This window comes from Taudactylus pleione, unplaced genomic scaffold (genome assembly GCF_031769625.1).
Source record: "Taudactylus pleione unplaced genomic scaffold, aTauple2 ptg000086l, whole genome shotgun sequence".
In the NCBI taxonomy this organism is placed as follows: Eukaryota; Metazoa; Chordata; class Amphibia; order Anura; family Myobatrachidae; genus Taudactylus; species Taudactylus pleione.
In genome coordinates this window covers 6,320,423-6,337,309 of record NW_028284488.1, presented here as the reverse complement: position 1 = coordinate 6,337,309, position 16,887 = coordinate 6,320,423, and the positions used below count along the sequence as shown (strand labels likewise).

The following is a 16,887-nucleotide window of genomic DNA, read 5'->3' as shown; positions in this document are numbered from 1 at the left end:
CAGAGCTCCGGAGATGGCAGTGAGTCCAGTCCCCCTGCGTACCTCACCATCAGGTCAGTGTACACAGCGCTGAATCTTGGTAAGTTGAATGCAGTGTAATAGTGCAGTATATTATATGACATGTTTATGTATATATGTATATATCTGCATGGTATGTGACTTATGCTAGTGCTGACTGTCTGTATTTAATTCTCTCACCTGTCAGTGTATATCTATCCCTTTTCTTTATCTGCCCTAATACAGCTGTACTTGGGGTGGTTCTGAGACCTCACATTTATATACTTGTTAATATTTGTGAGGTTTGTCACATACTGTTGCGTGCTGCACGTTGCCATATTTTAGATGGAACTGTGTGTTGCATACGCTGAAAATGGGTCCCTGCAGCTAATTTTTGGCATCAGTCAGGACCAGTATAGCGCTGCTTAATATTTCCGCCAAGAGGGCTGGTCAGATATGTCTGACCAGGAGATAGAGCATTATACTACACCCATTTTTCCTATCCTGCAAGCCATGTGCTGCAGGTGTTAGTGCGGAGGATTTGACTCATAAAGGGTTCTGTATGTGGCGTCATCTGGTGCCGACCCCTTTCACGACTCCCTTGGGCGGTTTGTTTTCTCGGGATCCTCTCAATTGCGGATTGCCGGGTGGGCCCCATTGTTGTACCTCACTTGGGGTTACTCCACCATACTGCCCTTTTCATCTCAGGGTATCTCACAGTTTCTTGCACTCTTCCCCTGTGACACAGACTATCGCTCCCTGCAGGGGTTTTTCGCAGTATATGAATTCCCCCTGGTGCCACAATAGTCTGTCATGCCCCTTGCAGGGATTACCACAACAGCCACCCTGGGTGGTGTAGTTTTCTACGAAACGCAAATTGGCGTGGTTGACGCCCTGTGGTTACTTCCCAGTTGGCTCTGCATGTACTGGATACTGTTTTGGGCTCTTTCCCTCTTACGGGTGGAAGCCTATTTCAGGTATTATTATCCCTGCTTTAGGGCTGGTAGCAGGTCCATTCTGGTTAGAGTGAATGTTGACCTGCACCTGTATCATACACCCTCAGTCTTACATGCCTTCGGGTTCCCTGTTGCTGACTAGCGGGTGGATCGCATAGCGGGACTCTGGCTGTTGCCAGATAGGAGGTGTTACAACAGTGTTTGGCCTCCTGTCCCAAATTCCCTGAGGGTCATCACGAGCCCCTCCTGGGGTGGATGGGCGTGTTACTCGTCTGATTACAGACGTTACTACGCCTCCCATTCCTGCGTGGTCCGTAGGTGGTAACTCTGCCTGAAATCGGTATACTTGCTTTCAGGGGTTGTTACCCATCCTACCATGGCTATAGCATGGTTGGTTAATACTATTGCATATTGGGCTGATGCATTTGTAACATTTTTTCCCCTCCAACACGTCAGGGGTTCAAATGTATTTGGTCGCTCTCGTAATATATGCAGTTGTCATAGGTGGAAATGCCTATATTGGATACCAGTCTCCTAACTTTCAGAGTTCCGGCTGCGACTGTATCCTCCGTAATACCCTATGGCTGCGCTCTGGGAATGCAGAGGTGCAGATACCATCTTTAGGGTTGATCTTGGTTGGTCCTGACCTTGACAAGATTGTAGTAACATTGGCAGTATTACTAACGACAAGTTTACCGCTTTCAGCTATGCCCTCTACAAGGCCTCAGACTAAGTCTGTAAAGTCTTTTTGTCCTCTGGGTCAGCCTAAAGGTCTGTTTCTTCGTAGACTGTCGGCATCTACAAGGGCCGACATATCCAGTACCGAGCAGGCCTGGACTGCCAGCCGATCCTGCTTCTGAACCTACGGATATCTCTTCAGCCTGACGGGACAGGCCTACAACTGGGAGATACCGATTTTCTCAGTTCGCCCGGTACTAGTGTCAAGTTGCCGTGGCTACGTGGGTAGGAGGGTACGCCCTCTCTTTGCTCAGGCGGCCTCTTTACAAGGGCCTTACAGATCCAGAAAGCTATGCAGTTGTTGCGGTAAGCGGAGCTAATTAGGCCATCCCCACTATCTCAGTGAGGGACTGGTTGTTCTGCTTTCTTTCTGGTGCGGTGGCTGAATGGTCCTCTTTGGCCTATTCTCTGTCTCAATTCCCTGAACCAGTTCCTAAAGCTACCTGGGCTCAGGAGGAAATCCCTATGCTCCATCATACGATGTTTGGAACCTGGGGACTTTATGGTATCATATACAGGACGCGTGCCTACGGGTACTTACAGAGACCTTTCCTCAGCATGGGCTGAGGTTTGCTGTATCACAGCAACACTTACAATTTTTCGGGCTCTGCCTGTTGGGACTGTCCTCAGCCCCACAGGGGTTTACCAGTGTTTTGGATTTTCTGACAGTTCTCCTGTTCAGTATATCCCAATGCTCCTGTACCTGGACGGCCTCCTGCTCTTAGCGGGATCACCGGGGTACTTTACAGCCAGGTCAGGATGACTGTGGCTTCAGGGTGCAGACGTTTAATCAATGGGGAAAAAGTCCTCCCTGCATCCCTCTCTGGGTATTCTTCATCTAAGATCCCTGCTGGATTCTCAGAATATGAGAATTCTTCTGGCGTAAGATGGAATCTCCACTCTTCCATTAGGAGTACGTGGTTGTCTGCGCAGTCGACATATGTCTTTACACTCTGGGATGCATGGTGGAATGGGCTCAGTTCCATTCCAGACCTTTCCATAATTGGCTCATCTCCAGATGGAACGAGTTTTTTCTGTCGGATCACTGTTCAAACGATGATGCTCTCTCCGGAGGCAAGTCGGTCCCTGTCCGGGTGGCTATGGCCATCTCGTCCAGGGTATTCTTTGCTATGGACAGTGTCTGGTTCGCATCCTTTTCAGTGCAGTTGGACGTCTGTCGATTCCACCCTGTCAATTAACTTACTCTGGCATAACTCTTGTTTCCCGGTGAACCTGAAAAGGTTCAGTCCGACAGGGTCAGGACAGTGGATTCCTTTTTAGCAACACTGTTCGTTGGGTGGCAATGACAGGTATGTCACATATTCGGACATAGTCCGAGGGTCTCCTTCCGACCATCTCGGCAGCGTTCATTTCAGGAGCTCTCCATTGGGAAGCGGGAGTCCTCAGCCGTCACGACGTGCATCCCGGGGACTAGTCTCTTCCCCAAGAGAGGTTTCATCTCCTGGTGAGCAGGGGGGGCCCCCCTGAGGTGACCCTCAGGGCCTTCTGACTTTATCACACTATGGTGTTACAGTCCAGCTCTGGGCATTCTGAAGCAACCTTCAGCGACTCTTTGTCGATGAAGTGGTCCTTTCACTTTGTGTACCTCTGTTCTCCGGTCTCCCTTCTTCCTCGAGGTCTTTGGAAGTGTTTCAATGGAGACGGAGATGCTTTCCTGCTGGTGGCTCCTGATTGCCCCAGATGTCAGGGGTACTTGGATTTTCGGAGTCTCTCCATCGATACTCCATTCCTGATGCTTCGCTGCCCGGACCTGTTGTCTCAGGGTCCTTGGTTTTGCCTTGGACCTGGGTCGTTTGTCTTTGACTGTGTCCCTACAGTGGTCTTACGGCTTCCCTGGCTTTGTCATCGTTAGATTAGAGCACATGGATCAGCTTTTGCTGGGACCTACCACAAACTGTGGCAACCATAAATCTTATGGTATTGTACCTGTCGATACAATCCTCCGGTGTCCAGGATTTCCAGATATTCTGGCATTCCTTCTGGCTGGCTTGGGTTTCACACTTGGCCTGGTCTTCCTGACAGTGCGGATCTCTACACTGTCAGTATGGTTAAGATATGGAATTGCTCCACTCTGGTATCCAGTTCATCCTTTGGAGTGTTTTCTGGATTATGCTTCCATTTGTCCTCCCTAGGGACTCCTTGGGAGTTAGTAGTGGTTCTTCGTTCCCTCCGGGGACAGTCAATGGAACCGCTGGTTGTGATAGCCATTACATGGTCTATTGCTTAGGCTCTCTCTTTCTCTCAGGGTGTTTATATCAACCAGGAGAGTGTCTGAATTGGGAGCGTTCTCATGTGGCTCCCTCTTCTGGAGGGCATCATGTCAGGGTGTGAGTTGCTCTCGCCCTGTGTTTCTTCTTAGTGGTTTTCAGGTTCCATATTATTCTGGAACTTATGGTACGGCCATTCTGTCCCCAGTCCTCTCGGCTGGTGTGGCCTCATTGACTGTGGTCCGGCCTCTTTGGATTTATGTGATCCGTTCAGGTTCCTTACGGAAATCGGACTCCTTATTGGTGGTCTGAGATTTCTGGTTTTCACAGGAAAGGATGGCCGGCCTATAACCAAATGTTGGTGGATGGCCTCGTAGGTCTTCCTCAGGGGCCTACCCATGGGTAGGCCTTTCTGTTGTTGATGCTTGTTTTTTCTCTGGCCATGTAACCCTCGTGGGCGGCTCGCTGTGGCGCCTTGGCTGTTTTGCCTTACTAGGTGGCCACGTGGTCTTCTGTCCACACCTTTTTAAGGATCTAGGCATTGGTTTCCTTTGCCTCTCAGGATGCTTCCTTTTTGGCGACGGATTCTCCTCTCAGCACAGGAGCGTCCCCACCCTTGGTTGAACTGCTTTGGGACATCCCCAAGGTCAACCCTGTGGACCCCCTATGGACCCTGAAGTAGAAAACAAGAGATATGGTAAGAACTTACCTTTGTTATCTCTGTTTCTACGAAGTCCATAGGGTCCACAGGGCGCCCGCCCTGACGCACCTGGCTTCATATGGGCTGTGTGGCTGGTCACCGGTTTTCCGTCTCCCATTTCTGTGAGTATGGTTATTGAGTGTTCCAGTTTTCTCTCTCTTTTTCTCTCCTCCTCCGGCCTTTGGCTACTTACAAACTGAGGTGCCTCTGGCTTGGGGGTGGGGTTATAGGGAGAGTGGACCCAGTGCATCCTGGGAGCTAAAAGCTTTAACTGCGTGGTGCCCGGTTTTGGTTCCCAACCTATACCCCAAGGTCAACCCTGTGGACCCTATGGACTTCGTAGAAACAGAGATAACAAAGGTAAGTTCTTACCATATCTCTTGTTTTGGCCCCCATATGTGTTCAAATTTAGATTCAGTGTTTCTAGCCAAATAGGTATATTTTTCATGTGCAATTGTGGCAGATAACCAATCATAATACTCCGGCCCTGTGGAGGCCATCCAGGAGTGGGCAATGCAAACTTTGGCCCACATGCAAACATTCAGTACATACTGACGAGTGTGTCTATCAAGCAAATGGTCTTCTATAATTCCAACCGTACATACAATAGGAGTAAGAACAGCCCGCGGAACTCCTGTAGAGGAGATTACCCTGAGTATTTTTTCCCAGAATGACATAATCTGAGGACAATCCCAAAGCAAATGCCCAAAGTTGCCGATGGGGCACTACATTTAGGGCAATTTGAATCTGAACGTCCACCAAACCTAAACAGATGATCAGGGGTTAAATAAACCCGGTGCTGTAGGAATAGCTGGATTTGTTGGAGACGAATTGAGGTGTTAGCTAATCGTGGACATCCCAATACATCCTGCCATGAATCGTCCTGTATTGCACCCAGATTAACCTCCCATTTAGCTCTGAGAGCTGGCAGATCATCATGGTGGTGAGCCTGCATTACAAAAAAGTAGGCATGAGAGACAAAACGACGAGGTCCGCCTATAGACAAGAATTTTTTGACGGGAATCTTGAATGTTTGGGGGAGCCACGGGGAATTGGGTCGCTAGCGCATGTCTAAGTTGCAGGTATCTAAAGAAATGTGACTGTGGGAGGCCAAATTCAAATTGTAACTGACTAAAGGATTTAAGTACACCTGCAGTATATAGCTGTCCCAAGGAGACCACTCCCCACCTGCCCCAAATCCCCCTGGTCTGCAACGCCAAAAGTTCAGGCAAAGCTCAAGAGCACCATAATGGAGTACCCGGATCTAAGCCCTGTGTCTTCAGAAGTTTTGAGACAGAGTCCCATATTCTGATAGCTTGATTAAGTATAGGTAACATAGTGTTAGATATATTACCACTAAGTAGTGCCTGCAGAGGAGTATGACCTGGAGTAACTTGGGAGATCATAACAGCATGTAGGGCCTGAGAGTCAGTGTCATTTATTCAATGCCACAAATGCGCCAGTTGAGATGCAAAATAATACATGTGAAAGTGGGGAAGGGCCAGACCCCCTTGTGAACAAGGCTTAGTAAGCACATCCAATTTTATGCAAGCTCTGCGATCCACCCAGGCCAGAGAGGAGACCAAACTGTTTATTTGATGGAAAAGTTTTTGGGGAAGATAGATCGGAGAGTTATGGAGTACATATAACAGTTTAGGTTGTAGTACCATTTTAATTAAGTTGACACGCCCGGTGAGTGAGAGCGGAAGTTTGTTCCATGTCTTTGCCCGAGCCCGTAAATAGTCCACCTGGGGCACCACATTTAAGGTCACATAATCTCGGGGAGCATTAGATATCCAAATACCAAGATATTTAAAGGTATTGACCCACTTCAGTGGAAGTGAAATACTCGAACTTACAGGGCATGGTCCTCTAAGGGGGAGAATACAAGATTTATCCCAATTTATTGTAAGTCCCGAGAAACTACCAAACTGAATAATGAGATCAAGAACATGAGGCATGGAGCTGGAATAGTCAGAAACAAAGAGCAACACATCGTCAGCGTACAACGCCACTTTGTCTGTTCTGGCCCCCAGCTCCAATCCCCTGATACTCCTATGTGCCCGAATGAGACAAGCCAAAGGCTCAATTGCTATAGCAAACAGGGCAGGAGACAAAGGGCATCCCTGTCTTGTTCCACGCGATAAAGGAAAGGAAGAGGATATAAAACCATTGATTGACACCCTAGCTGTTGGGGCTGAATATAGGAGCTGAACCCATTTTATAAACCCAGGGCCAATCCCAAAACAGAGCATGGTCTCCCATAGGAAGGGCCACTCGACAGAATCGAAAGCTTTTGCTGCATCCAGCGAGACAACAACTGAGAAGGACCCTTGCCCACGAGAGACCTGCAAATGAGTGAAAAGGCAACGTAAATTAATGGATGTGGACTTGCCGGGCATAAACCCCGTCTGGTCTGGGTGGACAACAGATAAAATCACCCTACCTAATCGAATGGCCAATAATTTAGCTAAAATTTTAACATCTGTAGGGAGAAGGGATATGGGTCGGTAAGAGTCAGAAAGCCTCGGATCCTTCCCCGGCTTAGGCAAAACCACAATAAGAGCCTTTGACATAGATTGTGGGAGAGCAGTGCCCTCATATAGCTGGTTAAACAAGTCAAGGAGACGAGGGACATAAAACTGACTGTGCTTCTTGTACAGCTCTATTGGAACTCCATCTAACCCGGGTGCCTTACCGCCAGGGAATGAACGCAAAGCCTCAGCTACCTCCTCCCAAGTCAGGGGAGAGTCCAAGTAATCCCTGTCCTCCGCCGTCAAAGTGGGCAATAATATACCTGCGAGATAGGATTGTACATCGTCTAACGTGCAGGTCAGTCTAGAAGTGTACAAAGCCCTATAAAATTGTACAAAAACTGCAGCAATTTCTGGGGTCTGTATCTGGGGAACCCCAGCAGAATCAAGAACTTCAACCACAGCTACAGGGGACCTCTCTGCATGTGCCAGATTAGCAAGGTAACCTCCCGGCCTGTCAGCCAAGGCATAGTGGGAATGTGCTGCAAACAGCAGCCTATACTGAGTCTTAGCCAATAGTAAGTCACTCCACTCCTTCTGCGTGGCAAGCCAGGCAAGTTTTGGAAGAGTCCTGCCCATCAGACAGATACGCTGCTTCCAAAGCCCTGCAGGAGGATTCCAACTCTTTCTCATGGTGCTTGTAGGAAGATTTTAATTCAGACACGTCTAATCAGGGTACCCCTTAAGAAGGATTTAAAGGCATCCCAAACTACCGTAGTGGAAGCCGAGCCATGATTATTAGAGAAGAATTCACCCCAGGTAGCCTCTAGTTCCGACCACGCTCCCATACGAGTTAACCAAAAGGGGTTGAGCTTCCAGAAGGAATGCCCGCATTAACCAATCAGGTCCAACCCAAGTACTAATGGGGAGTGATCTGAAACCCCTCTTGCTTCGTAAACAACTGACTGAAGTCTAGGCAACAGATTGGGGGAAATCAGGGCAAGGTCAATCCTGGAGAACGATGATAGCTATGTGAAAAACAGGAATATTGTTTCTCCGTAGGATGTCTCGTCCTCCAAGCATCCACCAAGCCCAGCTCTGCCACAAGGGCCCCGAAGCGACCACTACTGGAGGAAGAGGAACCAGAGGCATTGCTCCGCCTATCAAGAACAGGATCCATTAAGTTGTTAAAGTCCCCCACACAAATTACAGGTGTATCTGGATATCTAGCCATAAATTCAGCTGCTTTTTTCATAACCTCAGATGAGTACGGGGGTGGGATATATATAGCCAATAAAAGAATGGGGGCAGCATTTATTCGACATTGTAAAAAAACATACCGTCCCCAAGTGTCACTTTGCAGGGAAACCAACTCAAGACCAAGTGATCTGCGTATAAGGATTGAAACACCCCTAGATGATGAAGTGTGCGAGGTATGATAAGCCCATCCAACCCACGGTTTTTTGAGTGACTTTAACCTACCCCCCAGCAAATGTGTTTCAGTGAGGCATGCAATGTCAGAGCCATATTGTTGGAGCTGCCGGAGGACTAAGGATCTTTTAATTTTATCGTTAAGCCCTCGGACATTCCAAGATACAATTCTCAATGGAGTGGCCATCATCCCAGATTAGTACCAGATACTAGCAACAACAGATAGCAAATAACCTGCAAAATAGCATTAGAGTGTGCGAGACAAACAAATAGACAAATTAAGTATGCAATGGTATATGCATAGAAGAAAGCAAAAAAAAATTGCGATACAAAAAAAATTTACATGACATCTCTATAGGAACATTCATTGAAAAACACAAAAAAAACGAAAGAAAAACCCCAACCCTTATTCCCTCCCCATATACCTAACCCCAACTTCGGCATACGTAAATCTCTTAACTATAATTCCTAACTATCCCGATACAGCAACCCCCCTACAGAGTACGGAGCAAAGAATTTAGATGACCCCTAGACAAGAGGGAGCTCTCCAGCCAATAATGCTCTCAGTGTCCCTGCAAAAAAAACAAACCATACAATAGCAGGGGAAGGTGCATAAACCCAAACATAATACATACAGTAGAAAGGTGACATAGACTTATATAGCGCAATCAGAGTACAATGCAATAAACCGACAGATAAAAAAAATAGTCGTTATTTGCAATCAGTAACAATATGAATATAGTGATCTCGTAATGCTATCAGGCTTATTGTCAACAAATAACTAATAACTTGAAGATCACAGCAAGCCATAAGCGCCCAGCCTATACGAGAACAAGTGTCAGTAACCAGAAATTAAGCATAGTTACGTGAGTTCAAGGCAAATTATGATCCAGCTGACTTAATCTTCAGCCACCTGTCTGCGACCGGGCCTGTAACGATCTAGCCATAGAGCAGCCTCTTTTGGAGACATAAAGAACTTTGTTTGCCCCGTCAGCAATGACTCTTAGCTTGGATGGGAATAACATTGCATATGGGAGATTCAGTTCACGCAGGCGTCTCTTAATTGGCATAAATTGAGCTCTCTCCTTTTGCACATCAATAGAAAAATCAGGAAATACTGAGACACGACAGCCATTCCTTTCCATAGGACCTTTGACACGAACTAGTCTGAGTACTGAGTCACGATCTTGGTAGTGTAAGAATTTGGCTATAAACGTGCAGGCAGGTGCTCCAGGTGGCGGTGCCCTAGTAGGGACGCGATGAGCCCATTTCACCGCAAAGTGAGAAGTAAAAGCATCGCAACCAAAAACTTCCAGGAGCCATTTTTCTAGAAATTCTTCAGGATTATTCTCCTCCTCCTTTTCTGGCAATCCTACGAAGCGAACATTGTTGCGACGTAATCGTCCCTCCATATCTGACAGCTTGCGTTGCACGGCCGACATTTGAGAATCCAGGATATTAACTCGTTCTTTAAGCGGGGAGAACGAGTCTTCCAAGGTGGAAATACGTGTGTCAGCCTCTCCAACCCTCTCGCGAACACGCTGTAAATCTTGATGAATAATAGTCAGATCAGACTGTACAGAGCCAATCTGGTCAGCTAAGCGCTTCTCACTGGTAGTTACAGCAACCAACACCTGCTGCAAGGTGATCTCCGGGGCCCGTGTAGCAGGAGGAGCTGTAGTTAAAGGAGGTGATTGATCGGACGTTTCCACAGGATCTTCCTTCTGTGCAGTATTAGACACAGGGTTACGGGAGAAGCGCTCCAGTTTAGCAGCAGCTGATGTGTGGTTTGTTTTCCCCATAGCTGAAGGGCAACACAGACTAATAATATAGAGAGCTACTGCAGGCAGAGAGTCAATGGGTTAACAGAGAAGGGAAAATGGCCGCTACCAGGAAATCAGGATGCAGCTTCACTGCCCCATATACCAGCACTGAGCAGCACAGAGCCTCACAGCCCCAGAGAAGTGAGAAGACCAGCGCTGTGCAGCAATGGGAAGGATTGCTCAGCACCGCTGTTCAGGAGATCCAAAGATGAGGAGAGGGATGTCAGGCACTCACCCACAGCAGCTCCACAACCAGCTCCGGCAGGCTGCAGGACCACCTCGCGGCAATCTCAGGAAGCACCCGGCAACAGAAGGGCAGGAGGAGGGACCACGTGTCCCGCAAACAGCTCCGGCGGCCGCCGGGACCTCCAACAGCAGACGCTGCAAGTGTCAGAGCCAACCTCCTCTTTTCACTTGGACCGGTTGCTTTATGTAGGACGGTCTTGAAAGGAGTTTAATACTCCACTCTTTGAAGGTTCAGGTCTCGGCTCTTTCAGCTTTCTTTCAGAGATAACTACCTTTTTTACCCGACGTACAGACCATCTTACAAGGTGTGAAGCATGGACAGCCTTCTCCCAATAGTTCCTTAGGATCTCAAAATGGTGCAGAAAGCTTTGCAGCATCCTCCTTTTGAACCATTTAATTCTGTGAACTTCAAGTTCTTTATCTAGAAGAGTGTCTTCCTGCTAGCTATCTCCACAGCTAGAAGTTTTTTGGAGATTGGATGCTCCTTATCTTCCATGTGGATAGGCCTGTTCTTGGAACTAAACATTCAATTCAGCCAGAAAGTTCAATCTGAATCAAGACATTACTGTACATGTGGTAAGTTGGTTGAAGATGAAGGCTCTTATTCTTTGTTGTAAGGGCACTGAGAATCAATATCTATAGGACCTAGGACTTGAGCAGGATGGATGATATGGTGGTTCATTCCTTTGTTCTTAGAGAGGCTGGTCCACTTTCAGTATGCCTTTGCCGGTCTATTCTATTTATATTCATGCCTAAATATGAGAGGGCGCATGCAACAGATCGGAGGGAGCCTCCTGGGTGGTGCGACGCTGTTCCTTTTGTTTAGCAGTTGTGCCAGACAGCCATCTGGTTGCAGTAGACATGTTCACAAAATGTTACACACTTAATAGTTTTGCATCCAAAAATGCTGTTCTCCACAATTTCTGAGTGTCCCCTCTCTTAAGGACAGCTTTTGTGATGCCCTGTGTCCTCCAATGGATGTTAGGTTAGGGATTAAACACAAGAACGTAAATACCATTTTCCCTATCAAAGGGACACTGGACGCTTTCCCTTTACACTTATTTTGTTTGTGTGTAGTTCTTTGTTTCATTCTCTGTTTTTCTTGTTGAGACTGTGTTCTCATTACAGAACTTTGCTTTTCGCCTCTTCCCTTTGTTATGTATTCATGGCCTTCCCTTTGGGGCTTTCGTAGACATACTGAGATGCCATGCAGTCAATGGGGTTTAGAGGGGAGGAGCTTCAGCTTTTTTTCCCAGTAAATGTAAAGTGCCCAAGCTACTCTTCACTCTATACCAGGGGTTCCCAACCACGGTCCTCAAGGCACACTAACAGTCCAGGTTTTAAGGATAGCCATACTTGAGCACAGGTGACTTAATTAGTACTGCAGTTATTTTGATTTCACCATCTGTGCTCAAGCCTGGATATCACTAAAACCAGAACTGTTAGTGTGCCATAAGGACCGAGTTTGAGAATCACTGCTATATACACAAGGCAATCCTCTGTCTCCAAGTGGACTGTGAGAAAATAAAGTTCAAAATTCTGTTTTATATTTTTGCAAATCTTTTCTGCTAATTTCTCTCATTGGAAAAGATTATTTCTAAGGAAAAAACATGTTTTGTGACTTCATAATGGGGTTCTACCTTAACATAATATACAGATCATTTAGCGTATGTCTCCTTTTTACATCATTCATGAACACCACAAATGATTATCTCAATATGTTACTTTGTTTCTCCATTAGGTGGCAATGAAACACCCTTCTGCAGTCACTGCATGTAATCTTGACCTGGAGAACCTCATCACTGACTCCAACCGTAGTATTGCTACACTAGCTATCACCACGCTGCTGAAAACTGGCAGTGAGAGCAGTGTTGATAGACTTATGAAGCAAATATCAACCTTTGTGTCTGAGATCTCTGATGAATTTAAAGTAAGTGATTATTTTTTGATATGACATTTAATTTTTAAGGTTACAATAAAGTAGAGGGTAGCAAAAAAAAAAAGCATAAACAATTGTTTTGCAGAACCTATTGAAGACTTAAAATGCTGTTCCACTTCTGGACGGTAATTTCAGATGTTTCTGGGGAAATACATATAAGGATGTAACTGATATTGGCGGGTAGACGTAGCCATCTTATGTTGTTGATGAAGAGTTGTAGGTAGGATTTTTGACAAACAAGAAATAAGTTTTCAGTAGAAGCACAGACCTGAAGTATTGGGACATATGATGAATTATTTACTGAACAGGATTATTGGTACTCACCTTTAAATCTATTTCTATGAATCCATCTGGGGGAGCTGGTATACTTTGGGGTGTGGAGGGCGCTAGAACAGGAGGACTCAAAAAACTCAAACTAAACTACATCCCATGAGACCATCCGACCTATAGGATATAAGTTGAAACTTAACAAGCCCATAGGAGAGCTAACCGAAACTCAACCAGTCCTGCACCGAACAAGAGTAAACAGAACAGAGTTAAGGAAGGGAAGGGAACGCAGTTTCCCCCAGATGAATTCAAAGAATTGGATTTAACGGTGGGTACCAAAAATTCTGTCTTCTCTTTTATCCAATCTGTGGGACGCTAGTATACTTTGGTGAAGTTCCAAAGATACCCCTAGGGGACAGTATGCACAAATAAGTGCACAAAACTATCCGACTGAACTGGCATCTCCAGCTACAAAAAACTGAATTAGTCAACACCAGAATTCAAGGATGGAGAACCACAAGTCCCTCATGAACAACAATTGGACCACGACGCTATGCTGTGCCGAGGACACTCGCCATATGGGAGAGTGAAACATAATGCAGGTCCACACTGCTGTGCAGCCACCGACAGCCGAGGACCCAATGACAGGAGAATGCAGCTCGGGAGGGGGGACACTGTAGCAATCTAGAGAGGCACTGCTCTCCCCACGGCAAAGAGTGGCCGCAGCTCATAGTGCATTGGTGCCAGCGACTGACCCACGCCAGACAACACTTGGGAGGATCCGCCTCATAGGTAATGGCCAGGGACAGGGCTAGCACAGCTGTCCTCCATGTCCGGCCAGAGTGGGGCCAGACTGCAGAGTATGGCCCCCACTAACTGACCCCATCAGAGACCATGGTGCCGCAGTGCCTGACCGGTACAAGAAGAGCAGCTTCTCCCCCTGTGGAGATAGAAGTCAGCGCTGAGATTGTGGCCACGGCTTCCGATGTACAGTGCACAGGTACCTGCGGTGGTCAGTAGAACTACTGGCCACCAATCGGTGCCACAACCGCTGCTATTTATTTATTAACAGTTGCTTATATAGCACAGCATATTCTGTTGTGCTTTACAATTGGTAACAAACAATAATAAAACAAGACTGGGATAATAACAGAAATACATAAAGGTAAGCGGGTCCTGCTTGTAAGTTTACAATCTATAGGGAAATAGGTATTGATACACAAGGATAGGGTGCTACCTATAGCATATTGGTCCAGTCAGACTGCAGAGATTCTTGGTGGGATGTATGACCCAGTCACACAGGAATGTTGGCCAAGGGTCAGGAGGATGTGAAAATAAAGAAAGAGAAAATATGAAAAGTTATGTGTGGACTGTATAGTGGGGATGTAATTAGGTAGAATAGTTCATGAAGGTTGTGGAATTTTATAAGCTTGTCTGAAAAGATGAGTTTTCAGGGAATGCATGGAAGGGAGGCGTGGGAGGGCATTACACAGAGTGGGTGCAGCCTCCCAAAAAAGTCCTGCAACTGGAGCAGAGAGGTCTGTTTTGGAGATTAGAGAGAGTTAGGGTCAGAATTTTGTTTATTCAGAATAGGAGTTGTCACTGTATGCTTGAACAGTGATGGAAAGATATCAGTAGAGAGAGAGAGAGATTACAGATTTTAGCTAAGGGTGGGATAAGCATAGGAGACAGAGGCCCTGATTCAGAGCCGGACGCTCTGACAGAGCGCTCGCTCTGAATCAGGGCCGGCCTTCTTGTTTTTTAGAGCGGCCTCCTGGCCACTCGTATAGCTGTGGGTGACCACCCACAGATATAGCAAGCGACCAGGAAGATGGTCGCGATGGTCAAGATCATTGCGACCATCAGGCTTGCGACGAGACCCTTGTGGTAGGGTCTCGTTGCCGCAAGCCCCAGAGAGATTTCGGCTCTGACAGAGCCGAAATCTCTCCCACTGATATCACTCGTGATGTCAGTGGGGCCGCCCCCAAACGGAGGCGTTCACAAGGGAACGCCTCCGTTTGGGCAGCTACTCCCACGGCCCGCCCACCAAAGGGGGCATGCTGTCACTCAACATCGGCAGCACGCCCCCTTTGGTACGAGACCCGGAGCGACGGTTTGCCCGTCGCTATCCGGGTCTCGCGCATGTGCACGACGGAGCCGGCTCCGTCGTGCGCATGCGCACTGGGCCACCAATGACCCGCTTGCGAGCGCATAGCGCTCGCGAGTGGGTCTGAATTATCCCCAGAGCTCTACTGATTTGTGAGGGTATACGATCAGGTAGTACAGTAGGAAGATAAAGAGCATAGATACTTCATCTTTATTTGTAGGAGCAAATGAAGAGAAGGTGCCAAAGGATTCAGGGAAGGAATTAGCAGGTCGCTGAGAGAGAGCATACCATTTAATTTCAAATTTTATCAATCTTATCCTTAAAGTAGGAAGAAAGATCTTGAGATCTTGTGCACTGATAGTAGCTGGTGGGTTTGGTGTGGGAGGAGTGGAAAGTGATTTAATTGTATTTAAAAAGTCGCTTGAGGTTTGACGCTTGAGCAGAGATGAGAGTTTGGAAATTCCCATGGGAACGCCTCCGTCTGGGCAGCAACACCCCCGGCACGCCAACCAAAGGGGGCGTGCTGTCACTCACCATCGACAGCACGCCCCCTTTGGTGCGAGACCCATAACGACGGCTTGGCCGTCGCTATGCGGGTCTCGTGCATGCGCACGACGGAGCTCCCTACGTCGTGCGCATGCGCACTAGGGCACCATCGACCCGCTTGCGAGCGCTCCGCGCTCGCGAGCGGGTCTAAATCAGGCCCTCAGTCCATTGGGTGAATCTGAGAGAGGAGTCGGCACAAGGAGACTGTGGATTATCAATAGGAATATTGAAATCACCCATGATGATGGTGGGGATGTCAGAGGATAAGAAGTGAGGGAGCCAGGCAGAAAAGTGTGTTCAAGAAATTGTTGGTGTGGCCAAAGTGGGTGATATATAGCAGCAACACGCAGGGAGAAAGGGGTGAAAATCCTGACAAAATGTACTTCAAAAGATGTAAATATGAGTAAGGGAACCTGTGGTAGAACTGTGTGTTTGAAAAGTTGGGACAGCAATATTCCAACCCCACCTCCAGTACTGTTACCAGGCCCGGAAGTGTGTGAAGAAGATACCAACAGGTGAAAGTGGTGCAGGGGAGACAGTGGGCCTTATTCATTATAGATCGCAACTGTGATTGCAATAGCGATTTCGCACACAGTCTCACTGCGATAGTTGGCTAAACCACTGCGATCGCTATGCCGTCTCAGCACAACATAAGGGCGCCCACTTTATCTTAGACACAGCCGTAATCTTTAGACTGCAAAACCATTGGTAATTTGGTAACATCGAGTACCATCGCAGCCTCACGCACACTTGCACAAGCTCTGACCTTACTCAGGAATTGTTAACCTCATCGCACGCTATGAGTACTCAAGCTGCGTAAGGCATCGCAGTGGATAATTTATGCACTCCCATTTATTTATTTTATTTATTAACAGTTTCTTATATAGCGTATGGGTGTTAATTAGTTAGAGTGTGCTTTCCTAAGGCACATTTTAGTGATTGTGAGGGTGATGGGGGAGACGTGATGAGGCTAGCTGGATTTCTATTCCGTTGTGAATCAGCTGTATGTGAGTGGGGTATGCGGGCGGGGCCAGGATTTGGTGATATGTCACCAGCTAATAGAAGCAGAAGGAGAGAGAGATATCTATAGTTGTACAATGTGTTTGAAGGTTTATGTCGACAGTTTGAGTATGTTGCAGTCAGTGTATAAAGATAAGAAAACAGATCATCCTTGTTAATGAGAGCGGAATGGATTAGTGAGGAGGCAATGTGTACAGAGGGGTGAGATGTGGGGGGATGAAAGATGTTCTGTTCAGAAAAATACAAGCAAATCATGAAATCACATACTTATAAATACACAGATGAGTTTATATGAGGGTACAGATTGGTAGATTGCAGGATGGAGATTAAATCACTGTCCAGGTCACAGTATCTTGTCAGCATAGTTCCAAACAGCAGTAATGGTTCCGCAGAGCCTGACACCACCAACAGGGGG

The 16,887-nt window shown here is 47.0% G+C and overlaps 1 protein-coding gene across 1 annotated transcript in view; it reads left to right on the top strand.

The window, feature by feature from the left end:
- The window catches only part of COPG2 (coat protein complex I subunit gamma 2), a 120,867-nt gene that overhangs the window by 59,153 nt on the left and 44,827 nt on the right, over positions 1-16,887 (top strand). Inside the window, exon 12 of the mRNA XM_088468689.1 lies at positions 12,335-12,523. Within this exon, the coding sequence (XP_088324815.1) occupies positions 12,335-12,523 (189 nt within the window). The remainder of the gene's footprint in view (positions 1-12,334; positions 12,524-16,887) is intronic.